At 50.1% G+C, this 27,561-nt stretch overlaps 1 protein-coding gene across 2 annotated transcripts; it reads left to right on the forward strand.

Moving 5' to 3' along the window:
* On the forward strand, window positions 1-27,090 carry TKT (transketolase). Of its 2 annotated transcripts, XM_081284690.1 has the most exons (15): window positions 92-228; window positions 8,073-8,114; window positions 9,477-9,594; window positions 10,723-10,836; window positions 11,758-11,855; window positions 16,508-16,699; window positions 18,724-18,842; window positions 20,717-20,910; window positions 21,654-21,818; window positions 22,930-23,086; window positions 23,233-23,363; window positions 24,044-24,127; window positions 24,239-24,332; window positions 25,971-26,093; window positions 26,792-27,090. In XM_081284690.1, exons 3-15 carry the CDS (start codon window positions 9,511-9,513, stop codon window positions 26,965-26,967), a joined length of 1,731 nt encoding a protein of 576 aa, XP_081140816.1. In that variant the 5' UTR covers window positions 92-228; window positions 8,073-8,114; window positions 9,477-9,510; the 3' UTR covers window positions 26,968-27,090. The 2 variants fall into 2 exon arrangements, with proteins under 2 accessions (XP_081140815.1, XP_081140816.1); XM_081284689.1 differs by lacking the exon at window positions 8,073-8,114 and having other exon boundaries at window positions 1-228.
* The last annotated feature ends 471 nt before the right edge of the window (window positions 27,091-27,561 follow it).

The following is a 27,561-nucleotide window of genomic DNA, read 5'->3' on the forward strand; positions in this document are numbered from 1 at the left end:
CCTAGGGAGTCTTAACGCGCCCTCGCACGGCACCCGGCCTCGGCCGCTGCCAGTCACTGCTGCCTGAGCAGCTTTCTTTGGGTCTCTGTCCTCGGCTCCTTGTCCTTCTCCCGGCCACGCCATGGAAGGCTACCACAAGCCTGACCAGCAGAAGCTGCAGGCCCTGAAGGACACGGCTAACCGCCTGCGCATCAGCTCCATCCAAGCCACCACTGCCGCGGGCTCCGGGTGAGCGCCGAGCGCTGGGCGCGGGCCCGGGGAGGGGCGCCCGGCGCGGCGGGGCTCAGACTAGGCGGGGAAGCTGTTCCTAAGGCCTCGCCGGTTCCGTGTCGCGCTGCATTCTGCCACCTTGAGGGAGCCGGCAGGGGCGTTGTCAGATGGCGGAGGCGTGCGCCTCGCGGGGCTCCGGGCGCTGGCGCCTTCCGCTGCTCCGCGCACTCGGGGCCCAGCTACTGGCTCGGCCGCGTGGGCCTCGGTCCCTGGAGCGCCGCAGGCCGGTGTGCAACCTCAAACTGCGTTTCCCTCTCTGCATGGTGGCTCGGGGTGGGGACGCGTGATTGGCGAGGCCTCCCTCTGCGGCCATAGCGGGAAGGCCACCATTATTGCTCTCCGGGTCCGGTGCGCGGCCTTCTTGCCCGTCCACAAGCCACTGGTAACATTCCGCCTGGCTGATGGGGAAACTGAGGCTCCGAGTTCTCCAGGGTCGCTCACAGCCAGAGCTGGAATTTGAGTCCACGCTGTCCAATTCGGGAACTACTGTTTTAAGCCACTATCTTGCGGGAGACTCACGTCCTGTCCTTCTCAGCACTTCAAACGACACTTCCCCATCCTCTTTGTCATTGCCTCACGTTCCTATCACTCATGGGTTGGGGTCCTAGTTTGGATCAGGAACTGCTGGGAAGGCCATGGTGGGGGCAGGGAGGTGGCACGTGGTCGCAGAACCTGGCCTTAGTGGAAAGAAAGAGGAGTATTTGGAAGACTAAATGAAAGAGTTCCAGGGTCCCCGCAGGGGGAATGAAGTCCTGGGTACTAATGCTTCCACACTAGGTGGTTTCAAGGATTCTGGTGCTCCTCTTGGGGCCAAATATAAAACTACTCAAACAGCAAGGTGCTGGGTAATGAAATGATTTGAGGGGCTGGGTAAGGAGTGATTTCTAAGGATCTTCCAACCAAGCCTGTGTTTAGAACAAAAAGATTCGGGTTTCTGGCCAGTTTCATGTAGGACATATTATTAAGTAGATGTCTTGAATTGGGGATGTAGCTCAGTGGTAGAGTGATTGCCTAGCATGCATGAAATCCTGGGTTTAATCCCCCACCACCACCACCACCCCAAAAAAAAAAAAAAAAAAGAAAGCCCAGGTTGGGTATGTGCTCTCCATTTGTACCTTCTCAGAAGATCCTGGAACTCTTGCAAGCTATTTGCCTTCACCCTGCTCCTGTGCATACTTTGGACCTATTATCTCTCCTAGGTTTATATCAGTTCTGCCCTTATGTCTTATTTCCAGTGGCACCCAGTACTTTCCAGTGCATGGTGTGTTCGCACACCTTTGTCACTTGTGCTGTAGTACTGAAACTGCTTCCTTGGCCATTTCATAGGGTCTGAGAGAGACACTGTGGGGATCTAATAACTTGTGTTGCACATCCGAGCATCTTATGTGACTAAATAAGACATGCCTGCCCAGGATTCTGGCATCCTTTACTGCATTCTGAGAAAAACTTAGATAGATTGTGTAATGTTCACATTTTATAGACTAGGACACCGAGGCTAGTTACTGTATTAAGTGACTTGCCTTGTAGCTGTTGAGTACTATCTGGTATGGAGTTCACATCACAGGAAGTCCTGTTGGGCATGTGGGCAGCACCAGCCTGGAGAATGGAGGGAAATAGGAAAGGGGAAAGTAAGGTGCAGTCACGGCAATATTAGCTTGAAAAGTATTTGGAAAGAAATGAAATAGCAAAACTGTAGGGGGCTCCCAAAGCAGAGTTGTTAGTAGGACTTGGTCCTTATCATGTAGTTACTACCAGGAAAAGATACTAAGAGTTAACCCATGTTTACATTGTAGCCTGAGGGAGGAACTCAACTGAACTCAAAAAGTATCCATTTGCAAAAAAAAAAAAAAAAAAAAAAATTAAACCTGTAATAGCTGTGTGTGTATGTGCAGCGTGTGGTGTGTGTGTGTGTGTGTGTGTGTGTGTGGTGAAAGATGCAAGAAAGACTTCAACTAGGGAGGCTGAAGCAAGAAGATCATAAGTTTGAGGCTAGCCTCAGCAATTTAGTAAGGCCCTAAGCATCTTAGAGAGACCCTGCTTCAAAATGAAAAAAGGCTGGGGATATAGCTCAATCCCCAGAACCAAAAAAAAGGAAGAATTACTTACTTAGAGAAAGCTTATTTTCCAGAAGGAAGTAACATTGCTATGCAACCTCTGTCACAAGAGAGATTTTGAAAGGTGTATGCAGAGGAGGGGGGGTGGGGCGGGGGACATCGATCAAAAAGTATTCAAGGAAGGCTTGAGACACCAGCAGAGCCCGGGTTTCCCAGTGTTTATTTTGAGGCCTGATGTTCCCCCACTACAGTGGGTGAATTCCATCAAGCAAAGGCTCAGTTCTGAGGTCCTGGCCTAGTCTGGACTTCAGTCTCAGCTTAATTGACCACTCTCTCAGGGTGCTCCCTTTTTTTCTGGGGGAATTTGCAAGTAAAATAGGACTTTGGTACAATCTTTGCTGGTTATCTAGTGAGGCTGGATTCAGATGTTCTGTTACTGAGGACCCAGTTTCTTGGTTTGGGGAGTCATGATTTCTTGGGGGGAGTCCTGATTTCTCGACAGTTTTCTCACTCCTGTGCCATTGCCAGCCCCCTGTGCAAGGGACCTCACCACACCCCAGGAAGTGAGGACACTGGCCTCTGTGTTAGGAGCCAGGCCTGGAGGTGGAGGAACAGAGCCTTCACAGAGGACTTTTTGTTGAGGCAGTGCTCACAGTGGCCATCTCTGGGGTCATCTCTCTCTGCATGCTGAGGAAACTGGTCCAATTTCTCCAAGCTTTTGCAAAAGGAAACCCCAAGCCAGGCATGGTGGCACACTCCTGTCATTCTAGCTAATTGAAGGGAGGCAGGACTTCTGACCCCCATCTTTGGAGAGAGTAACATTTGACCAGACCTAGCTGATGGGTACAAGGAAAAGAGGAATCCAACCTGGCTCTGTTCCAAGCACCCTTGCCCTAGTCGGGAAGGCCCTGCTCATCCCAGAGCTTCAGTTCTTCCATCTTTAATGGAGAGGTTCATAGGTAGGTGATCCACTAATCTGTTTTTCATTTATAGTGAAATTCGTGAAGCAAGCTAACTTTTTATAAAGAAAGGTTCATTTAGCTAAAACTTTCATTTTAGATGCTGAGGGGGTCCAAACAACATGGTTCTGGTTCTGGCAAGGGCTCCCTACTTCATGGTGAACGGAAGTGATGGGAATGTGTGCAGGAGGAAGAGATCACATCTCTCTCTCTCTCTCTCTTTTTTTTTTTTTTTTTTTTTTTGGTACTGGGGATTAAACCCTGGGGACACTTTATCACTGAGCTACATCCCCAGTCTTTTTTTTAAACACATGATCTCACTAAGTTATCCAGGCTGGCCTTGAAATAATCCTCCTGCCTCAGCCTCCCAAATCACTGGGATCACAAGGTTAGGCTACTCGCATCCAGTGAGAGAGGGCAAATGGTCCCACAGTCCCTTCTAAGGGCATGCCCCCAATTTAGCTGAGGACCTCCCGCTAGGCTCCACTCCTAAAGGTTCCACACCACCCCTCCACTGCCTAAGTGGGACCAAGCCTCTAACACATGAACCTTTGAGGGACAAACAGCATCTAAATTATAGCAAGTGGTTTTCAAACTTAGTTCCTAGGAGCAGGGCTGGGGGTAGCTGAGTGACCAGGCCCTGGGATCCTACCACCCACTGTTAATTGGTTTTGCTTCTGTGTGGTCATGAGCCTTTGAAGTGATAAGGGTTGTATCCCTTCTGCCCAGCTCTGGCATTTGGGGGTGTGTTGGCTGAGTGCTCAGAGTTCCCCTCCAAACTCTGGCCTCATGTGGGTACAGCCTGTCTGGGCAGAAAAGGGCTGCCTAGGCCTACTTCTCCATTCAGACCATCTTGGGACCTCCTTCAGCCTGGCGTTGATTGAGGCAAGAGCAAAGTCGTTGAAATTGCCCCAGCAGTAGCAGCACCATTACTCAACTCAGTGTGAAGACGCCCAGGTACCCTGGAATTACTGGGTTCCTTGCTCCAGTGACCTCGGAACTCAGCAGGGCTAATGGTCAGGGTTTCTTGGAGCCGGAAACAAGATGCAGCCCCCTGGTTACAGTCTGGCTGAGACATCCTGGTGGCTGCCTGTGAACCCTTCACTGTGCCCCTGGATTTGGCCTATTTGAGCAGAACCTGGTCCCACAAAATCAGGAACTTTTTTGTTGCCACAGACTGCAGTTATCTGTGCCAGATGATCAGAGCACTATCCGAGGACAGTCTGCAGAGGCAGGGCCTTAGGCACACTCTGCCTGATCCCAGCATGAAGCAAGCTGGCAGGTGGGTCTCTCTGACCAAGGCTCACATTGGGGGCATCTTGCTCAGAAGTCACTTGCATTCATGGGCTGGATGTAATCTCTGAGGGCTGCACAACTGGTCAGGGAAGTGCAGATACCTGAGAACTTCCTCCACAAGACTCTGAGCACCCTTTTTTCCTCCTTTTAAAAACAAGTCATTAACAGCTTTATTGAGGTATCATTTACATATCATAATATTGTAAGTGTACAGCTCTGAGATTTCAAATAAGTTTGACTTACAATAAAATTTTGTGAATTTATCACATCCAATTTTAGTCCATTTCATACTCCCAAAGATCCTTTCTGCTCATTTGCGGTCTCTCCCCTTTCCCACCCCAGTCCCAGGCAACCACCAGTCTATTTTCCTCTCTTCTGGACATTACATATAAATAGAACCACATAGGGATCTTTGGGGTCTGGCTTCTTTCACTCTGCATAACTCTTGGAAGTCATCCATAAATTAGTGCTTTATTACCTTTATTACCATTGTATCTGTATTTCACACTTTGCTTATCCATTCACCAGTTTCTCTTACTTAGCAGTTTGCTTTTGTCCGAGCTTACTGCTGGCAGACAATGTGTCCTTGGGCAAGTGACTTGCCTTCTGTGGACCTTAGTGATCCTGTTCTCAAGATGAGAAGGAGGTTGGACTTAATTTCTGATACTCAGAGAGCTGATATTAATAGAGAGATTGCCAGTGTATTTGCTATCTCCGTGAGTCTGTGCTTTTTTCACATATTTTATTGATTGAAATAACATCAGTATTAGGTCTGAAGTGGAAGTCATTTATTTTTACTGTTGTATGGTGTTCCCTTATGGAATATATTGCAGTTAATCTATTCTGTTGATGGACATGTTGAAGGTTCCACGTCATGCCATTGCCATCAGTGTGGGGACACCCTTGTTTATTTCCCAGAGTGTGGAGCATGTATTTTTCTGTGTTTCTACAGGTGGAACTGCTGGGTCTTAAGGAATGTGCATCTTCAGCATATTATTTTTATGTGGCTTAATGGTTAAAATATTACTCAGGTTTTCTATTTCTTGAAACAGTTTGAGTAAAATATTTTTCTCTAGAAATTTTTCTGTTTTCATTTTTTTAATGTGGTGCTGAGGACGGAACTCAGTGCCTCACACTTGTCAGGCAAGTGCTCTATCACTGAGCCACAACCCAGCCCCTCAAATTTATTGACATTAGTAATTCAGAGCACTTCATCATCTAGGTTCATGCCCTGATTAACTTCCTGTCTTTTTTTTTTTTTTCCAGTACTGGGAGTTGAACCCAGGAGTGCTCTACCACTGAGCTACATTCCCAGCCCATTTTATTTTTTCTTTGAGGCAGGCATTCCTAAATTGTCCATATTTGCCTTGAACATGTGCTCCTCCTGCCTCAGCCTCTAAGTAGCTTGGATTATGTGCATGTTCCACCAAGCCTGGCCTGTTTTCTTGATCCTGCTCTGTCTGAAGTTTGCTAAATTTTCAGTCTTTCTTTTTCTTAAAGAACTAGCTCTTCGGTTGGGGATGTGGTTTAGTGATAGATTGCTCACCTAGCATGCACGAGGCCCTAGGTTCCATCCCTAGCACTATTAAAAATTTGGTTTTGTACTGGGGATTGAACCCAGGGTGCTTAACTCTTGAGGCACATTCCCAGGCCTTTTGTTCTATTTTATTTTGAGACCAGGTTGCTGAGGCTGGCTTTGAACTCACAATCTTCCTGAGCCAGCCTCCCAAACTGCTGGAGTTAACACCACCACACCTGCTCATTTTTCTGACTTTTTAAATTGATCTTAGCTATTGGTTTTCAACTCTTTTTTCTTTCTTTTCTATAACATTCCCCCTACCCCTTCTTTTGTAATTTTAAAGTATTGGGGGTTGCCTTGGTAAGGCCTTAATCGGTACTTGGCTTCCTCAGTTTGCTCATTCATTGAGAAACCCTGTGGCCTCTCACAATTCAGGGCCCAGCCTGTGTTCGAAGAGGGGCCACTTTGGGATTGGAAGCTGACTTCTTTGTTTCTTGAAGGAGCCCAGCATGAGTGGGAGCAGTCTTCTCTGGCTCTTTCTTTCAGGGAAAACAAAGTGCCAAAGGATGAGAGAGACTCCTATGGAAGAATATGTGTTCTCCTGGAGGGGGAGGGCAGAAGGAAGGATCTTTGAGAGACCTTAACTGGGTCTGGTTCTAAGCTGTCCATACCCCTTCATAGATTAACTAATTGAGATTGGAAGGTACTACTCAGGCCAGGATAGGATTTGCCAACAGTCAGGTCTGCTGGTAATCCCCATGCAGCGCAGAAAGGTGGACACTAGAGTAAGACCCTGTATCCTTTCTAGTTCTAGCCAGTTTGTGTCCTGAGGCCACTGATTCCTATGCTTTGGGCCCTTAATAGCCCTTTAGTGGTTTGAGCTTAAAAGTAGCTGTGTCTCCTGTGTGTTCAGCATTTTACAATTTGTAGAACCCTATCTCAGTCCTTGACCTTTGCCTTCCCTTCTTGCCTCCAGTGACTGGGGTTGGGTCACATCACAGCTTGCAGATGAGGAACTAGAAGAACCTAGCTGTTGATGGTGGCTAGTGGTAACCTGGGCGCTTTGTGAGTATTCTCTCACTTGTGCCCTAGGCGCCCCTTCACAGCATCTACATTTGCAAGTGAGGAAGCTGAGCCCTGAGGACATGACATGAGCAAGTCATGCAGCTCAAGTGGCACAGACTATATCTCCACCCCATGACACTTTGCTGAGAAAGAACCTTGAAAACTCTGGGGAGGAGCAGAGAGGATGCCTCTTTTCTAGGGATCTTTTCTTCTGTGTGTGTTTACTTGGTGGGTGCAAAGAATGCCAGCAGTTGGCCGAACATGGGCTTCATGGTCGCTTGGCCCCATCACTTTGGACCTGTGGCAAGGTAGAACATCATGGCAGCCAGGAAGCAGAGAGGGTGGGAGCGTTGGAGAGGGGAAAAAGCCAAGATCCCAATATCCCCTTCCAGGACCTACTTCCTCCAACTCTATAGGCCCCACCTCTGAAAGTTCCACCTCCTCCCAGTAGCACTGTCCTCTGGGGACCAAGCTTTCAACACATGAGCTTCTGGGGAACATTTATGAGCCAAACCATAATACCAACTTCCTCCTTCCATATCCCCTCTGTCTGAGTCTGGGCATTCCTCTGCCACATGCCAAAGGTACTTGTGTCCTGCCAGAGCCATGTGGAATGTCACCCTGGGGTCAAGAGGAGGACGGGCAGGTGAAACCCCTACTCCTGACTTCCTTCTTTGGCCCAGGACTCACATGCTTCCTTCCCCACTTTATGGCTTTATCATAAGGGGGCCATGGCTTTCCCAGTGGGGCTCCTCTAGGGTGGAGGGGGGAAGGGGAGGAGGCTGCCTGAGCCTGTGTAGACCGGGGAGTGAGTTCTCCAGCTGAAGTTGGCACTGGGAGCCAGGGATTAGGGTCCCTGCCAGGCAGAAAAGCGTTCCTTATTTACATGTCCTCACCTCCCTCTTTCAGGTGTAGTGTGTTTTCCCCCCTGACCGGGAGTTCATAGAAATGGTTAAGTATAAGATGATTGTGTGCCGAGATGTGGGTACTAAACCAGCATGGATAGTTCTCCAGATTCCTCTACTAACCCGTCTGTGCTGGGAGTGACTCACCCCTAACCCGGTAGGGGTCCGCTGCAGGGGAGGAGGGAGGCTGGTGTGAGCCCCAGATGTCGCATGTGCTCTTGGGTTTGGCATTAGGCATGTTGTAGTTGTGAAGTGCCCCCGAGAGCAGTATCAGAGGCTGGGCTGAGCTGCATGTGGGGGGAGGCCGGGAGACATGTGCCCCAAGTCTGACATCTTAAAAAGAACTGGACCAGAGGGCGCCAGGGCTAGCCAGGAATTGCAGCAGCCCAAGCAGGAACCCTAGCCTCTACCCCTCTTCATCAAGTGGGTCCTGCCTACCTAGGCTGTAATCCTTGCACTTTCTAGTGTTAATTCCTTTGTTCAGGAGCTTCTTGGTTCTTAAAACAAGAGTCTAACTAAAGGGGGGCCCAGGGCTAGAAGTGTGGGTTCTTGCTTTTGTAGGTCCCACCTCAGTTCTTGTCCACAGGCAGAAGGGATTTTTATTTATTAAGATTGTAGCCTTTGTAGGAGAAGAGATTGTATGTTTTGCTTTTAAAGTTCTGCATGAAAATATAGTTGCAAGTGTTATACCATCCCTCCAAATGCCCATCTAAGAAGCTGTCAAGAAGCCCAGCCATCCGATTGGAAAGCCCAAAGCCTGATTTTTCAGGCTTCCAAACCTGTGTGTTGAGGCTGCCAGAGGTTTGTGGTCACTTGGTGAGCCTTCCTAAACCCTGCCCCATGACCCCAGGGAACCAGTACCCTGAGCAGGTCAGGATGCCCCTCACAAGTGGGCATACCCTGACAATCCCATTGGGACATGGCTCTTTGATCAGTTATAGAGGTGCTGTCACTCCTCAGCTGAGTCCTGGACTCCTAGGAGCCCACGGGGAGGGAACTGGCCCTTACCAACACTAATTGCTCCCCAGCCCCTGTCCTGCCCCATAAGGTACTATGCTGACTTTGGGCCAGGTCTGTTCTGCCTGATCTTTCTTGGGCCCTTTCTTCCTTCTGATGTGAGCCCAGAGTTTTTCAGGTGCCATGACTGAGGGCCTGGCCTGATGCCCTTGGGAAATTATGGCAATACCTGGCATCACTGGCTGGCCCCACTCCCAAGCAACCAGTGGTAGCCTTTCACCCTGTGCCACCCTTCCAGAGAATGGGGCATGTGGCTCTCTGATAAGTGAAGCGCAGATGAGACCCTCCTTGGGACATGCATCCCCAGGTCCCTACTTATATGCCTGGTCAGAGTTATAGGTCACGGGCTGGGGCCATGATGCACATATCTGTCTTCTCTCCTGGGCCACAGCCACCCCACATCATGCTGCAGCGCCGCTGAGATAATGGCTGTCCTCTTCTTCCATACCATGCGCTACAAGTCCCAGGATCCTCGGAACCCTCACAACGATCGCTTTGTGCTTTCCAAGGTAAGAGTCCAGCTGGCCAGGTGCGGTGGCACACACCTATAATCTCAACCGTTTGAGAGGCTGAGGCAGGAGTATCACAAGTTCAAAGCCAGCCTCAGCAACTTAGTGAGGCCCTAGGCAACTCAGTGAGACCCTGTCTCTTAATAAAATATTTTTAAAAGGGTTGGATGTGGGTTAGTGGTTAAGTGCCCCTGGGTTCAATCCCCATTACCAAAAAAAAAAAAAAAATCCCAGCTGCTCTTTGCCAACCAGCCTCCACCTGGGGTTCTGTGTCACAAGGGCCCTGGAATGACGACTGTTCTCAGCAGAGACTTGCTATTCATTCTAAGCCCAGTCTAAGTCCTCTCTCAATGTCTTGCTCTGTGCTGACTCAGCTGATAAACTTCCTGAGCTAAGGAACATGTGACTGAATTAACAGGTCATCCTTCCAGGGCTCCCCCTGTCCCTATATTAACAAGGCTCTAACTCAAAGGAATGGGGTGGGCGTCTATAGTAACCATGTCCGGCTGGGTGTCCTGCTCAATCTGGGAGTAACAGGCAGGACTTGAATCCAGGTCTGGGGTTATTTGGTGACTTTCTGCCTGAGTCTTTTCTACATTGTGCCAGCTCTCTGATGGGCCACACTTGCTTCTCCACCAGGAGTGCTGCTGTACAGTAGCAGGGTTTTGGATGGGGGCACCCTGCCTTGCCTCTTCTGGGTGAGAGTCACAGCCACGAACCATACCCTGATTGCTCAAAATCCACCTGTCCTCAGGCCTGGCTCAGCAGCCTCTGGTCTCTTGGGGCAGGCTTTAGAGCTTAGAAGTCTGTCCAAGTCTGTTTCATGCCAGAAACCAAGGATTAGGGCAGCCGGCTGCCTGTTGGGGTTTTGGCCTCATCCAGCGCCCAGCTGCACCCCCCTGCACCTGCCTTAATGCGTGCCCGGCCTTGGCTGTGGGAATTTTGGGCTGGAAACCAAGGGACTGGAGAGGGATGAAATGGGAGACACGGCCTTTACTTGTTTCTTTCCTTGAAACAGATACCCCGGCCGGCCGGCTCCGCCAGGCCCTGGGGTTCATGTGCAGTGGGAACAGCCCCATGTGCCAGCTCTCCATCTGACCGCCCCCTCTACTGTCCATCTTCTGGCAGGGCCATGCAGCTCCCATCCTATATGCAGTCTGGGCCGAAGCTGGTTTCCTGCCTGAGGCCGAGCTCCTGAACCTGAGGAAGATCAGCTCTGACTTGGACGGGCATCCTGTCCCGGTACGTGTACCCGCCAGGAGCTTCCCAGGTCTCTGCCTCCACCTTTTCTCTTTCCCAGGCACAAGGGAGCAGGGCAGGGGCCCACGGAGACACGGAAGGTATTAAGGCAAAGGATAGGGATGAGTAAGGAGGGATGGGAGGGATGTAGGCTTTGGGGGGGGGGGCATGTTGAATTCACCCCCTGCTGTGCAGAAGGGCAAGTCTTTTTTTTTTTTTTTAATTTGTAATTTTTAGTTATACATGACAGTAGAATGTATTTTGACGTATACATATATGAGGTATAACTTGGGCAAGTCTTTTTGAGGCCCAGCCAGCAATCTTATGGGGTCAGCTTCATGGAGTGCTCTTCCCTAAGCTTCTCTTCCCTACTGTCCACCCCTTTCCCAACTGTAGACCAGATAGATACAGCTTGGGAAGAGAGTTTCACTAGTAAGGAGGTAGCAGCAGGATACTGGTGACACCCCAGGGAAGGAACCTAGCTTGTTCCTCAGGATGCCAACTGGCATCCCTACAAATACTGGAGCTCACCAGTTATCACAGAACTGTCACTTCGGCCTGGAAACTAGAACCCAACGTTCTACCTATTTTGCCACAAATTCCCTAGCTGCTTTATAAAGTGGACTCTGTTTATAGATGAGACAGCTGAGGCTCACAGAGGATTAGTCCCCATCCTGAGGTCCCACAGCTCATTAGAGGACAAAACTAGGAATTGAACCCACACCCACAATTACTTTGGTATGAGAATAAGAAGTCACATTGTGGAGAAAGGTCTCCTGCTAGAGAGATGAGTTCACCAGGTCTAGATGGGGGTGTAGCTACCCTGGCTCCAATGGCTGGTGAAACTGGGATACTGGAGGGTTAGTTAAAAATGTGCTGCTCTCTGCTTTCCACGTGAGTAACTGTGGTTCTCTGTTATGACAGAAACAAGCGTTCACCGACGTGGCCACTGGCTCTCTGGGCCAGGGCCTCGGGGCTGCTTGTGGAATGGCCTACACAGGCAAATACTTCGACAAAGCCAGGTAACACCCCTACTCACTACCCTGCCCTCAATAGTTATGGGAGTGGTCTTTAGTGGACCAGCTTTAACGACCCCCCCACCACCACCACCTAGCACTGCCTCTTGCCTGGCTGGGCTGAGTCTGTGGACTCTTCTGCCCTTACAAAGACCCAGTGGGGAAGGTACCATGGCCAGTCCCTTTCAGATGGGAACAGAGCCCCTCGGTAGTAACTGACAGGCCAGGTATGTGCCAGGTACGTGGTCCTGTCTCATCCTTTGAGCCCCGGGTGCTTTAGCTGAGGAGTCCCAGTGTTGCTCTTAAACCCAGTTCCTGGAAGTCTCAGAAGGACTCATTCCCCCACCCCCATGTCTGATCAGTCACCAAGAGCCTAGGCCTGAGCTAGTTTCTTTTGTCTTGGAAAGGGTTGGGTTGTGTGTTCTGGCACTTGAGCCACCTCTTATCATCCAGAGAAGAAACAGCCATTTAAGAGATTAGACCTGTGAGGGTGGGTGAGCAGCTTGGCTGGGTATTTTTTGCTATTTCAGTTGGTTTGTATAGAACCCCCATAATCTATCCCCCAGACAGATAGCAGTCATAAGGTTATCTGCTCTGGCCAGATTTGGCCTGGTGGGCAGGGGTTGCGAGCTGTTAAGAATAATCACTTGCGGGCTAGGAATTTAGCTCAGTTGGCAGAGTGCCTGCCTGGCATGCACAAGGTCCTGGGTCTAATCCCCAGCACCAAACACATTTACCAGGCCAGGTATGGTGGTGCTACTCAGGAGGCTGAGGCAAGAGAATTGCAAGTTCAAGGCCAGCCTGGACAAAGTGCATAAGTAAATGCATATGTACATACTTAGCATACATGTCACCAGAATGGCTCTTTCATTCCTTTACTACCTAAGAGCCAGATCCTGTGCTTAGTGTCCATGTTCTTTATCAGGTTTCACCTTGATAAGCCCCCTGTGAGATAGGAGCAGTGTGAGTAGTTTACCTCTCTTTACAGATGAGGAAAACAGGTAAGATGCTTGCCTAGGCCCTCTGGTCAGTGGTGGAAACACCCAGGATGCACATTCAGAGTCCCCCAGCTACTCTGTAGGGCCCCAGGGAAGCACAGGAAATGAGTATGGGGAGGTGAGTGCATAGGGAGCTGCCTAGAGGAGGGCCCATGGGGCCTGGCCTCCAGGGAGGCATGAAGGACCCAGCCCTGCAGCCCTCCACCCTGTGGAAGAGCCACAGCCAGACTATGGTGGGCTGGCATGATAGTGGGTCCTCCAAGGGCAGGTGGATGCAGGGAACCTGGCCCTGCACTACACTGTGGGAAGCATCTGCTGTTTGCAGGCTGTAACTCAGGGGCAGGGGCTCCAGGAGGCTCCACACTCCTCCCAGACTCCCTCAGGCCAGGTCACCTAGCAGCACAGTCTTCCTCTGCAGTCCTGGCTGAGCTTTGGGGCAGCTTAGCTACACCCAGAAGTGATTCACCATGAAATGAAGAGAGAGTCACAAAGAATGGGATGTGGGTTTAAGAGCATTTTAGTTGGCCTAGAACCAGACATGTGAGTTAATTATTCTCTACAGTTGCTTGAAATAATTCCCTATGAAGGATCATTTCCTGACCCTCACATAATGGAGCAAGTCAGTGTCGGGAGAAGGGGTTTAGCTGGGTTCCCAGAGGCCAAGGTGGCTTGGGGCCAAGATTGGCTAAAGCCTAGTCCCTCAGACTACCTGGGGAAAGGGGCCAGGTCACCAAGAAATTATCAGCCTGGGCCAGGCATCCGGAGCACGTTCCTACCTGCCGTCTCATTTGAAAGGTATATAGAACAATATAAAAAAGAAATGGACATTTTTCTTATTCTTAGCCCCTTCCTTAGTTTAAATCTAACAATATATTGCTAGGTTTCCTCCATGTTATTGTAAAAAATAATCTTCATATATATTTAAATTATTCTGCATTTTAAGACTGAATCTTTGTCAGGTATGGTGCTTCATACCTATAATCAATCCTAGCTGTTTGGGAGGCTGAAGCAGGAGGATTGTAAGTTTTGAGGCTAGCCTGGGCAACTTAGTGAAATCCTGTCTGAAAGTTAAACAACAACAACAACAAAAAGATGGAATCATTTATCATGAGTGTTTTCACACAATGTTATCTGTGAAGAGCTAGGAGTTGTTTTTGTTTTTGGGTATTGGGGATTGAACCCAGTGGCACTTTACCACAGAGCCACATCCCTAGCCCTTTTTATTTTTTATTTTGAGACAGGATCTTGCTAAGTTGCTTGGGGCCTCACTAAGTTGCAGAGGCTGGCTTTGAACTCAAGATCCTGCCTCAGCCTCTCCAGCCACTAGGGTTATAGTCATGTGCCACCATGCCCAGCAAGAACTAGTTTTAATGATTACATCGTGTTCAGTCTCATGGATGTACTGTGACACACACAGGCAATCCTCTGTGGGATGTGTAAGATGAATCCCAAACAGTTCTGCTGCAAACATCACCCTTCTCTTTAGTTCATGACTACGCATTTGTAATGTCCCTACCCCTAAATCTAACACCTTGGGCAATACCAGCTCATGGTTAATCCAAGTTTCTGTAGGTTCTCGTTCCTGTTTCTAACCACTGTCCAAGCATCTTAGGGCTTTAAGACACTCTCCTGACCTGAGCCTGTTGGTCCCAATCTTGAAGGCCAGAGCTATGCTGGGAATCTATTCCACTTAGTCTGATTTCCCTGGAAGTGGGTTGCGGTGGGGTCAACAACCAGTCTGCTGCTCTGGAATTTCTTGGGGATATCAAGTTTCCGACAGGCCTCTCTGGCTTAGCCTTATCCAAGTGATCCCTTGTGGGAACTGTTGTGCCAGACCGGAGCCCCTTCAAGATCCCTGGGTTACCTCCATGGAGAGAGGAGACAGCTTGAGGATAGGACCCAATAGCAGGAAAGCCCAGGTCTGGAATAGGACCTTTGGGAAGTGTAGGTCTGAGGCCTTGCCCTCCAGGCCAGGGAACCAATAGACTGGCCTGGTGGAGTCCCCAGAAGAGATGCACCAGGCCAGGCATGGTGGCGCTCACCTCTAATCCCAGCAACTCAGGATCATGAGAGGATCTCAAGTTCAAGGCCAGCTTGGTTAACTTAGGGAGACCCTGTTTCAAAATTTAAAAAGGGCTGAGAATGTAGCTCAGTGATAGAGCATCCCTGGGTTTAGTCTCAAAAAAAAAAAAAAAAAAAAAAAAAAAAGAGAGAGAGAGAGAGAGAGAGAGAGAGAAGCAGCAGACAGGGGGAATGCAGGGAGCTCTCCCGGCCTGGCAGCCTGTGGCAGTGCTGAGTCATGCTGACAGCTGTGGCTGGCTGCCCGTCTCCCGTCTCTCTCTGCTTTCTCTGCCTTTGCCCTGCAGCAAGGAGACTGGAGACCTGGATGGCTGAGCTTGCAGCCAGGTCAATGGCCTTTCCCTGAAGCAGCAGAAGGGCAGTTGTGTCCCTATGATCCCAGTCAGGCACCAGCTTCATTCCCTAGGGCCACACTCTGGGCAGGTAAGGGGGATCCCCAAGTCCTGCTGCTCCTGTCCAATGTCCTAACACAGCCAGGAGGAGACAGTCTATCTAGGCTGCCGACAGATTGGAATCCCAGCTCAGCTACTTACCACAGCGTGGTCTTCATACAAGTCCCTTGGCCGTTCTGAGCCCGTTTCCTTGTCCCCGTGTTGTGGGAGTAACAAATGAACTTACCTGGAGAGGGTTACTCGGCACAGAGCCTGTCACCGACCCTGTTCCTGAGTGCCATAGGCCACTCTGTGAAGGGAGGTAGTTACTCTTTCTATGCCTGTTGCTGCTACCCCTCACATCTCTGGGGCTGGGGTCAGAGTCTCTGAGTTGATCCCCTGCCTCCACCCTCTCCTGCAACCCAAGAAAGTTCTATTTTCTGGGTGTTCTCCCTGAGTTTAGTGCTCTTTTGCCATGTCACACACACTGCCTTGAAAAGGGCTCACTTGCCTATGTTGAAGGTAGAAGGCCCCTGGGTGGAGAAAGGACCAGGCCCAGCTCCAGTCTTAGGGCTTAGGAGAGCCCACTCCGTAGGCACCTGTCCCCATGCTGATGCTGTCTTCAGGGGCCCTCGGCTGTGCTCATTTTTCTGCCAGGCCTCTTGCCTCAGGTGCTCCCTGGCCTATATCATGGTCTCCCCAGCCCAGCTCCTTCTAGCAGGAGCAGAGCTAGTTTCCAAGGTTCCCCTTTCTTGCTGGTCCACCCAGAAAGTCCGAGGGACACCTCCAATACCCATTGCCGTGGATAGCTTAGCCCCTCCTGCCCAATGCAGGTAGTTTACCCACTCACCTGGTCTCTCTCATTTTCCTCTTGCTCTAACACTCCCCATTCTTCTGATTCTTATTGGCCAAGTCCTTGTTGTTATTTATTTATTTTTAAGCATTGCTAGGAATTGAACCCAGGGTCTTGCACATGCTCTACCACTGAGCTGCGTTCCCAGACCCCCTGTCATCTTAGAGCAGCTAGTCCTTTTAGGGACGGCCAGCAGGGATCTGGTGACCCACTGCCCCCTCCATGCTGTATTTTCTGTGTGTCATGTGTGGCTGCACCTCTGCCCAGGAAGCAGGCTTCTTGGGAGGCTGGGGCTGGGAGCCTGACAGGCCCAGAGGAGAGGAACCAGCCCCTCACCTGCCTGCCCTCTGTCCACAGCTACCGAGTCTACTGCATGCTGGGAGATGGGGAGCTGTCTGAGGGCTCCGTGTGGGAGGCCATGGCCTTCGCCAGCATTTACAAGCTGGACAACCTCGTCGCCATTCTTGACATCAACCGCCTGGGCCAGAGCGACCCTGCCCCACTCCAGCACCAGGTGGACATCTACCAGAAGCGTTGTGAGGCCTTTGGGTACGTATGAGGCTGTGACCTGAGAGTAAGCACATCATGGAATGTCGTCCGGGATAGAAGCTTTGCAGAGACAGGAGCTAAAGCTGAGAGGTTAGCCCTACCTGGAGGTCTCCCGTCTCTAGCGTCTTGGCTTACAATTCCAAACTCTGGACATTTGAACTTAGTAACTTGAGGCCACCACTGTGGATTTGTGGGCTGAGGCTCAGTCTTAAACGGATATCTGTGTGTGATTGTGTGGCATGATAGTTCTCAGAGCTTCTTAGGTAGCCTCACTTGTTCTTGGAGGAGATGGGAGAAGGGTCCTGGATGTGAAAAGGGGTCACTCAGTGGGGCTGAAGGATAGTAGCTACAGAGGGGATGTACATCAGTTCAGTGACCACCTTCTGTGCTCCACTCCAGCCAACCCAGGGAGGAGGAATAGGTTCCTTCTCCTAATGAAACCAGACAGAGGGTCTCTAGACTTCTTTCTCATTTGGTCCTTAAATGACTATGAATTCAGTCAGGGAGGTCCATCTGGGTAGGTATCAGCCAGAGGGACTTTGACCTTGATGCCTCTATCTCAGCTCCAAATATAAGCTGCTCTACAATGGGGCTCTAAAAGACCCTGACCCCCAGACTTCTTATTGGTGAGGAGGCTGTGAAGGGGAGGACCCTGGGCAGGGAGTGAGTGGGTGGGTTGATCTGGGCAGGGCCTTTAGGGCCTCAGGTCAGGCCTCCAAGGGTGCCCTTTGTAGTCAAGTCCCTGCCTGTGATTGCACCAAACTGACAGGAACTTGGAGCCTGCCTTGTAGTAATAATTGCTAGCAGACTCGGGTCTGTCATTTCTGAAGACTAACCTTATAAAAGGAGAGGATGAAGGGAGGGAAGATTAGGAAACTGAGCTACAAGGTGCCTCAGGGCCTCCCCAAGGTCACATTAGTCTGGGGACTATAACTCTGGCAGTGCCCCCTTGGGCTTGTGTCCATAACCTTGTGGCTCTGAAGCCAGATTCCTTAAGTCTTGGCTCCATCACAGATTTGCTTTGTGACCTTGGGCCAGTTACTCCACCTTTAGCGTCTCCATTGTCTCCATTGACTTGTTTGTGAAATGAGGGCAACAGGAGTTGGTGGCCCATGGTATTGTGAACAAGAATGGGGTTCATGCTCAAAGTACTCAGGACAGTGCATAGAGTGAGCTCTCAGCACGAGCTCACCACTATCATTATTACTATTAATATGCCCAAAAGAGTCCAAGAAAAGAAACCAGGCGCAGTGGTTTGGGATGCTAAGTTGGGAGGATTGCAAATTTGAGGCTAGCCTCATCAACTTACTGACAGCCTGTCTCAATAAAAAGGGCTGAAGAGACCCTGTCCCAAAATAAAATATTTTCAAAAGGGCTGGGGATATGGCCAGTGGTTAAGCGCCCCTGGTACCAAATAATAATAATAATAATAATAATAATAATAATAATAATAACAACAATAATAATAATAATAAAGTACAATGTTAAACATTTTAAACATTCAGTATCTGTGAGTTATAAATGTGTCCTCCAAATAAAAACTGACTCCAAAATTCATTAGGAATCTAGTAGCAGGCTGTTTCCTCTCTGATAGACTATCTGCTTGACACCTTGCTGGGTGTTACTTCCATCTTACTAAATAAATCCTTTATGTTTTTCTTTTTAAAAATATAAGTAAACAAATCAATAAATGGAGGGGGAAAAATAATCTAGTACCAGACAGATTCTAAACCTAGTGTACTATCCCCAAAAGAGCCCTCAGTGGGAAATGAGCAGATCAGGAATGAGACAATACATGATCCAAGCTTTGAATTACTTAGGAAGAGGAGGGAAATCTGTTCAAAGGCAAACAAAAGGAAGTAAAATCACGTGAAAATGAAGGAAATAGGAGCTTCCCAGCTCATGTTGCGGCTATGGGCAGGGTGCAGGCCAGCCCTGGGAAGCCGGGCCACACCATTCCCTGGGGGTTCTTCAGGGCACTCTGGCACCTGGCTATCCCTCACCCTCTTCACCTCTGTCTTCAGCTGGCACGCCATCATTGTGGACGGACACAGCGTGGAGGAGCTGTGCAAGGCCTTCGGCCAGGCCAAGCACCAACCCACAGCCATCATCGCCAAGACCTTCAAGGGCCGTGGGATCACAGGTCTGTGTGCGAGCATGTGGGTGCGCTTACTTGGCACACGGTCCCCATGGCTGACTGGTGGTGGTCATTAAAAAATGTAGTTCTTAGGGCTGGAGCTCAGGAGCAGAGGCTTGCCTAGCATGTGTGAAACATTGGGTTTAATCCTCAGCACCAAATAAAAATAAACAAAATAAAGGCATTCTGTTTATCTACAACTACAAAAAAAGAAAGAAAAAGTGCAGTTCTTGCGGGGCACAGTGGTGCACACCTGTAATCCCAGCAGCTCAGGAGGCTGAGGCTGGAGGATCATGCGTACAAAGCCAGGCTCAGCAAAACTAAAGTGCTAAAGAACTTAGTGAGACCCTGTCTCTAAATAAAAAAAATAAAAATAGGGCTGGGGATGTGCCTCAGTGGTTAAGTATCCCTGAGTTAAATCCCCGGTACCAAGAAAAAAAAAAATGCAGTTCTTAGGCTCGGGGTAGCTCAGTGGTAGAATATCTTGCCTAGCACCCTCTAGGCCCTGGGTTTGATTCCCTAGAATCATATACAAAAAAAAAAAAAACTTAATATATAGTTGTTTTTTTTTTTTTTTTTTTAAGCTAGTTACAGTGATACATACCTGTAATCCTAGCTACTCAAGAGGCTAAGGCAGGAGGGATTCAAGTTCAAGGCTAGCGTCAACAATTTAGCAACGCCCTATCTCAAAATGAAAATTGCCAAGGGTGCAGCTCAGTGGTGGAATGATTGCTTAACTTGTACATGACCCTGGTTTTGGTCCCCAGCAACACTAAACAACAAAAAAGGGTGGTCAGGGACAGAGGCAATCTATAGTACTTATGAGGGCCTGATTCTAGGCCCTGAGTTGGCATTTTTGCCACATGCCCCTGGCTACCTATCTACCTGCCTGCCTGGGACTGCACCTCTCTTTACCTGCCTTCCATGAATTGGAGGCGTTTAGGACACTCTAAGAGATAGTACTGGGAGCCCTCTAGGAGGGCATGGACATCCTGGTGAGGACTTTAGGATATTATCATGGCCTCAGTGCAGCTGCCTGGCATTGAGCTTGCAGGTGTTAAAACCAGGTAGCATCTGGAATCCTCAAAGCTGCTTAGGGGCTCCTGGTAGTCTGTGGAGCTGCTGGGTATTGCCTGAAAAGATTAATCTGCTCACAGCTGGGCATTCTGGCACATACCTATAATCCCAGTGGCTCTGGAGGCTGAGGCAAGAGCATCTCAACTTCAGAGCCAGCCTCAACAAAAGTGAGGCACTAAGCAACTCAGCAGACCCTGTCTCTGAATAAAATACAAAATAGGGCTGGGGATGTGGCTCAGTGGTCAAGTGCCCCTGAGTTCAATCCCAGTACCAAAAATAAAAGATTGGTCTGCCCTTGGCTCTGCCCAGGCTATGGTGACATCTGAGTGACCTCAAGAGAGGGCCATTCAGCCTCACTGGTCCCCACACAAGGCTCTTACAGACCCACTGAGCTATTTATAGTTGTATGGGATGATCTTAGCAGTACTCACTCTGTTCTGGCCTTCATCTTCCCCTTCTCGTGGCTAGGGTCCTTCCCAGCCCACCAACTGAGTGTGATTTCTATAGCAGAATCATCTCTGTGCATGCATGTGGGGAGGCAGGGTAGAGGGTAGGGTGGGGGGCACCATGGCAAAGGGTATGGGCTACATGCTAAGCCACATATATTTCCTCTCTTCCTGCTCAGCTGAGCTCCCAGAGAGCCAGTATTCACTGAGTGAATAGTGAGAATAGGAGTCCTGTTCTCCAAAACCCTCCTTTTCTGATCCCTGTGCTGCCCTCTGCTTGTTTGTGATGACACCTTTCCTGGCCCTCGGGAGCTTCTGTCTTACCTGTCCCTCTGTCCTCCTGTGTTGTACCTGTAGGGGTAGAAGATAAGGAGTCATGGCATGGAAAGCCCCTCCCCAAAAACATGGCTGATCAGGTCATCCAGGAAATCTTCAGCCAGATCCAGAGCAAAAAGAAGATCATGGCGACTCCCCCACAGGAGGATGCCCCCTCGGTGGACATCGCCAACATCCGCATGCCCACCCCGCCCAGCTACAAAGTTGGGGACAAGGTACTTGCTTGGATCTTGCTTTTCTGGACTCAGTGAGTTTGGGACAGTTCTGGTTCTCTTCCTTCCCAAGACTTGAGACCAAGATGTACCTTCTGGAGGACTGGGAAATTGAGGAGAGGGATCATGTATGGTGAGGAGGACATTCTGAGTGAGATATCCTCATGCTCCTGTCATGCTTCTCTCATGGGGATAGCTCTGGAATTATTTATATGCAGAGGCACAGAGAGGGCAAGAGGCTTGCCATAGTCACATAGTAAGCTACTGGGAGAAATGAGATAGTAGCCCAGGACTCCTGAGTCTTTGCATCCCTGGCTCATGAGGACCCATAGGCCTGAGCTGAGGACTTCTACATGGCTTGGCAAAGGTTAGGCAGAGTTCTTCTGCTCCTAGGCCTCCCCCTGAGTGAACTTTTTGTATTTTTATGAAAAGTGGAGTAAGTCACATGGGATGGGGAAGTGAGATTGTCTGGACATTTCTTTTTTTGCAATTCATATGGCTCCCGAGGGTTGGGAACAGGGGGCTCCAGGAACTCCCAGAACACTTCATCTTAGTTGTTAACAACCTCACAGGAGTTCACAGTTTCCAGGTGAACTTATGTTTTTGGTTCCCTGTATCTGTCCCTATTTTTAGCCTCTCCCCTAAAAGCTTTAGGAGCCCCTAGAAGGAGACGGGGCTCAGGCCACAGCCCTGCACATGCCTGGCAGTCAGTATAAGAACCTTCTGTCTCACTCTCTTCCCCACAGATAGCCACCCGCAAGGCCTATGGGCAGGCTCTGGCCAAGCTGGGCCATGCCAGCGACCGCATCGTTGCCCTGGATGGGGACACCAAGAATTCTACCTTCTCGGAGTTCTTCAAAAAGGAGCACCCAGACCGCTTCATTGAGTGCTACATTGCTGAACAGAATATGGTGGGTGCTGCCATGGGCTGAGGGGCACGGGTCCAGCCACAGTGGTAGGTCCAAGGTCAGGGGGGTGCAGGGGCAGGGCGGCAACCCTCCTCCTGCCATGGGCAGCCACACTGACCGTGCCAGGTGCCTATTTTGGGCCAGCCCAAGAACAGGTAGGACCCCACATCAATCTTTGACCCTGATTAGCTGCAGTTCAGAGTAGTTATGCCAAGGAGCACCTATTAAAGAGGTGTGCAAATGTAGATGTGCATTTGTAGGCCAGGTAGGGTGGTGAGTGGGACTTGGGGTGAAGGAGCTTCTAGGAGAGGGCAGGACAGCCAGGAGGCTGTCAGAGCCCCTGGTAAGCCCAAGGTCCTGGCGGCTGCCACCCTGAAGGATGCAGGCACGTGCCCCATTGCAGAGCAGTCCCTTGTCAAGGACTGAGGTTGTGAAATAGGAGCACTGTTCTGTCTGGTTTCTCAAAATCACCCTTCCTCCTGGCACAGGAGCCCAGCCTAGCTTGCAGACCCCTAGGGACAGGGAACTTCCTCTCTCTGGAAGCCACTCACCTCTCCAAAGTTCTTTCTCCAATAGAAACTAAAGTTGTCTGTATGGCCTCCAGTCTATACTGGAGGGGGCTGTGATATCCCTCTGAGCTGGGAAGTTTCAGAGCCCTAGGGGAAGCAGCTGGTTTGGAACTCATGACTGTACTCTGTGCTTCTAGGTGAGCGGTGAGCAGTGAGGGTCCTGGAGCCTCAGTGGGCAGGAGGAGTTGGGAGGACTGGGCTCTGCAGAAGTCTCCTAGCTAGCCAAGGAGATGGGAGGGGTGACATTCAGAAGCCTGGGAAAAAGGGATGATTTATGTATAAGCTTTAGCCTTCTTGGTGAGAGGGTTTGCTTATTGCTAGGAGAAAAAAATCCAGAGGAAAATCATTTTAAGAGAACTTTCAAAATTATTTATTTTAAGCGGAAAGAGTTTGGTATGGGTGTACAGAATCACTTGCATGGAGTTGACAGATACTAGGATTACAGAATCCTCTGCTCCCCAAAAGGTGGCCTCAAGAGGGGTCCTAGACTCCCTGGCTACCCTCTGTCTGCCTCTTCAGGGCTGACCTGCCCTACCTGTCCCCAGGTGAGCATTGCAGTGGGCTGTGCTACACGCAACAGGACAGTGCCCTTCTGTAGCACTTTCGCGGCCTTCTTCACGCGGGCCTTCGACCAAATTCGTATGGCGGCCATCTCCGAGAGCAACATTAACCTCTGTGGTTCCCACTGTGGTGTGTCCATTGGTGAGTTTAGCTAAGATGCTTATACCTGTAACTCCCTTGATTTTGGACCAGGAGGTATGGGAGGGATTGGTTGGGCCAGGATTCCAGGGTAGGGGAATCCATGGATGGGGAATCTTACTTTAAGTTTACTCTTTCCCATACCCCAGGGGAAGACGGGCCCTCTCAGATGGCCCTGGAAGATCTGGCCATGTTTCGGTCCATCCCCTCCTCTACTGTCTTTTACCCAAGTGATGGGGTTGCAACGGAAAAGGCAGTGGAATTAGCAGCTAATACAAAGGTTGGTTGCGTGGCTGTTCTTTCTAATACAGGCAGCTAGCTCTTCCTTAGGACAGAAGAAGAGGCCAGCACAGAGGCACAGAGCTGATTACTTGCTGCCCCAGAGCATTACTTCCTGCCCCTGGGGTTTATGTGGCTTAAGTTAGACCAGGAAAAATAAAATAGACACCACTATTACTGCCCCATGGGGTAATCAACCACCACACTCTCCCACAGTGAGGGATCCTAGCAACCTCTGCCAGTTTGGCAGTGGATACCTATTTGCCTTCCTTGAGTTGGATTCTGCAAGACAGGAAAAGAATGAGCCGAGTCCCATGGTCAAGGTCAAGAGCTGCCCTGGTAGAGTGCTGAGTGGTTCTTCTGCCTTAGGGCAGGGGGCCTACCCAGTGCATCCTCGCCCCCAGTGGCCCCACCCAAGGCCAGTGCCCCTCTAGAAAGTAGTTTCTGGACCAAGGATGGCAACATTGTCAGAGTGTCTAGGGAGGTGCTGGCTGCAGAGGGCGCTCAAGGCCCTTTTTTTGCTACATTAACCAGGATGCAGAGGCTGACAGACACCCCTATGGGGCCAACTGGCTGACAGAGATTTGCACAGAAGACAGGTCAATCTCTCTAGAAAGACAACACTTTCTGAGGTCAGAGGTGCTCTGTCCTGAATTCCTCACTTTATCTTTCTGATCCTAGGGCATCTGCTTCATCCGGACCAGCCGCCCGGAAAATGCCATCATCTATAACAACAACGAGGATTTCCAAGTTGGACAAGCCAAGGTCAATGTCTCTCATGCCCCAGGAGACCCCATAGAGTGAACCCAAACTCTCCCTGCTGCCACTCCCACCTCCCAGCCCCTGAGCCTCACCAGCCCTCTATGTCACCCCCAGGTGGTCCTGAAGAGCAAGGATGACCACGTGACGGTGATTGGGGCTGGAGTGACCCTGCATGAGGCCTTGGCTGCTGCTGAGCTGCTGAAGAAAGGTGAGAAGAAAGGGACCTGAGAAGTGAGAGATCTAGCACTGGATGCAAATGAGGTCTTGGATGGGAGAGAAGCTCATCTCTTAAATGATGATAGTAACTAAAGCCACCCTTTGAGCACTTACTCCATCCATGCCCAGTATGATCCTCAATCCCAGGCTACAGTGGTCATAGTTCCTAACCCCATGGCCCCAGCATGGTGATCAGGTCAGAGGCCTTGGAGCCTGCCCATGGGGCTGCAAATCACAGTTCAAACGACCACTAAGTTCCTTGCCATTACTGTGCCTCGGGTTCCCCATTTATAAAATGGAGATGCTAGTACTTTCCTCATAAGACTGTCCTGAGGATTGAGTCAGTGTAGCTTGGTATTATCATTATTATTAGCAGGCAGATGTTAACTAGTGATGCTCTTTCTTCCTGCAGTAGAATGCCAAAACAGATGTCATGTTTCAGCCATGCTGAGCTTTGTGGGCATGGCATCCTTAGTAAGGTGACCTAGAGTGAGTAGGAATTCATCAGCAAAGAGGGAAGCACATAAGGTGCAGGCAGGAGTGGCGTGTGCAGAGCCTGGAGGAGCTGGAGGGAGGCTGGAGCAGGGAAGGGCAGGAAGAAGATGGGGCTGGAGAACCAGGCTGGGGTCCCGGTGGCAGGCTTTCAGCAGGGCATAGCAGATTTGGGTCTTTCCTTCTGAGAATGCCATTCTGCTGGGTTCTCATCTGACCCTCTGACACCCTCCTGCCTGTGGCTTCAGATCTGCTGCCCTTCCCCCCACCCCACCATCACCCCATAATTTTTTTTTAATATTTATTTTTTAGTTGTAGGTGGACACACAAATATCTATGTTTCATTTTTATAGGGTGCTGAGGATTGAACCCAGTGCCTCAACATGCTAGGCAAGTGCTCTACCACTGAGCCACAACCCCAACCCCATAAATTTTTGCCTTAGATCAGATACCTGGGGCCTTCTATCTGGCTTATGCTTTGTTGTTTCCTTCCTTCCTCCCTCCCTCCCTCCCTCCCTCCCTCCCTCCCTTCCTTCCTTCCTTCCTTCTTTTTTGCTACTAAGTTGCTGAGGCTGGCCTTGACTTACAATCCTCCTGCCTCAGCCTGCCAAGTCCCTGGGATTACAGGTGTGCACCTGGTTCCCCTTTTATTTTCAAAAACATCACAGGGCCGGGTGCAGTGATGCGCGCCTATAATCCCAGTGGCTTTGGAGGCTGAGGCAGGAGGATCAGGAGTTCAAGACAGCCCAGCCTTAGCAACTTAGCGAGGCCCTAAGCAACTCAGCAAGACCCTGTCTCTAAATAAAATATTTTAAAAGGGCTGGGGATGTGGTTCTGTGGTTAGGCATTCCTGGGTTCAATCCTGGTACCAAAACCAAAAAACATCATGAGAGGGACCAGGAAGGCCATTTGGGGCCCACATATTCTACTCTGTGTTCAGAGGTACTCCCCAAGCCACACAGCTGGATGAGATCCCCCGAAAGATTTGGCAAGCATGAACTTGGGAATAAGAGGACAATTGGGGCTGAGCTCATAGCTCTGTGACAACCCTTAGGGTGTCCCCATCCAGGGCGTCATCCAAGGCCCACTAAGGGGCAGAACCACAGTGTCCAGCTCTTCCCTCCTTCTTTTCTCACAGAGAAGATCAACATCCGGGTGCTGGACCCTTTCACCATCAAGCCCTTGGACAGAAAACTCATTCTTGACAGTGCCCGAGCTACCAAAGGCAGGATCCTCACAGTGGAGGATCACTACTATGAAGGTAATTGGGGCTGCACTAGACAGGTCAGAGGAAGCAGGGGGAGGCCCAGAGCCAGAGAATCCAAGAGCTGGACATGACCTTGAATTCCTTCAGGGACACCGTCCACCTTTTCCACACTTAGCAATGAGGTTGGAATCCTTGCCAGCTTCCTGAGTGGCAGGGGCTCTTGGAGCTGTGCCAGCAACTATGAGTTAGCTGGGTTCCTAAACGAAGCCTGAGGCCTATTAAAAGGCTGGATCCCAGCTGCTCTGAGGGACAGCTCTGGATTTTCTGGGCCGCAGCTGCCTTCCCGGGGCTCAGATAAAAAAGGTAAGGCTGTTGTACAGAATCAAACAGGGAAAGCAATGCTGAATTTGTCTTTTATGAAAGGTCCTTCACAAAACAACCTCTCCAAGTACACACCACCCGCTCCTCTGAGAGGCTCCAGGCCTTAGACTCGGGACAAGTGCTGATGTTAGTCTATACTGATGATGGCTGCCTGGAGGGGGGTGTTAGAGAAACATTTCAGAGGCCACTGTTGGGCTTATTTTAAAAATCATGATGTGACTGATGAGTGATGTCTGCTCTGCTAGGGGAGGAGAACCATCTCTGCTCTCCTTGGCTTAGGGAATAAACTCAAACTGGTGAAGGGCTGAGGCCCACCCTCTGCTCACCCTGAGGCCTCAGCATCTGATTCACCTTTTTTTTTTTTCCCCCAGGTGGCATAGGTGAGGCAGTGTCTACTGCAGTAGTGGGAGAGCCTGGAGTCACTGTCACCCGCCTGGCTGTTGCCCAAGTACCAAGAAGCGGAAAACCGGCTGAGCTGCTGAAGATGTTTGGCATTGACAAGGATGCCATTGCACAAGCTGTGAGGAGCCTTGTCACCAAGGCCTAGGGAGGGTCTGAAGTGCCGGGTGGGGGTTCTATGCATTCCTGAAAGATTCTAGCAAAGGTGCTCAAAAAAAAAAAAAAAAAATGTACTGAGAAGAAAGGTAAATATATGTTTTGAGAAAAATGATTCAGCTTGGATTTTTTTTCCCCTGTAATGTGGATGCAGACAGTGTGGGTTCTGGGGGAAGAAGGGTAGGGGAAGAGCTAGGGAAGCTGGCAGCCTTGGCTCTGGCCTAGGACCTGGGTGTTCCAAGGAAGGACCTTCCCTGGGTCCAGACTTTGTCTTCAACACTAGAACTGCTGCTACCTCCCAAGCACAGCCAGCTGACACCCAGCTGCAGCCTGTCTATAGCCAGGCTGGAACCCGACTCCCTCTCATCCCCAGCCAGCTGGCCCTCAGGGAGGCTGAACAGCTGCTTCACAGTCTGGAAGCTGTCTAGGACCCTCAGCCTCCCAAAACCCTGCCAATGTCTCCTGGGGTAGAAAGTTCATTTCCTCATTGTTCCCACTCCTTATATCCTCCTAACCAGACTGAGAAGCAGAGGGGGAAATAAGGCAGCCCCCATCCTGGGGAAGAAGGCAACCCTCAGGTTGGCAT

Source organism: Spermophilus citellus, assembly GCF_964194105.1.
Source record: "Spermophilus citellus genome assembly, chromosome: 3".
NCBI classification, from domain to species: Eukaryota; Metazoa; Chordata; class Mammalia; order Rodentia; family Sciuridae; genus Spermophilus; species Spermophilus citellus.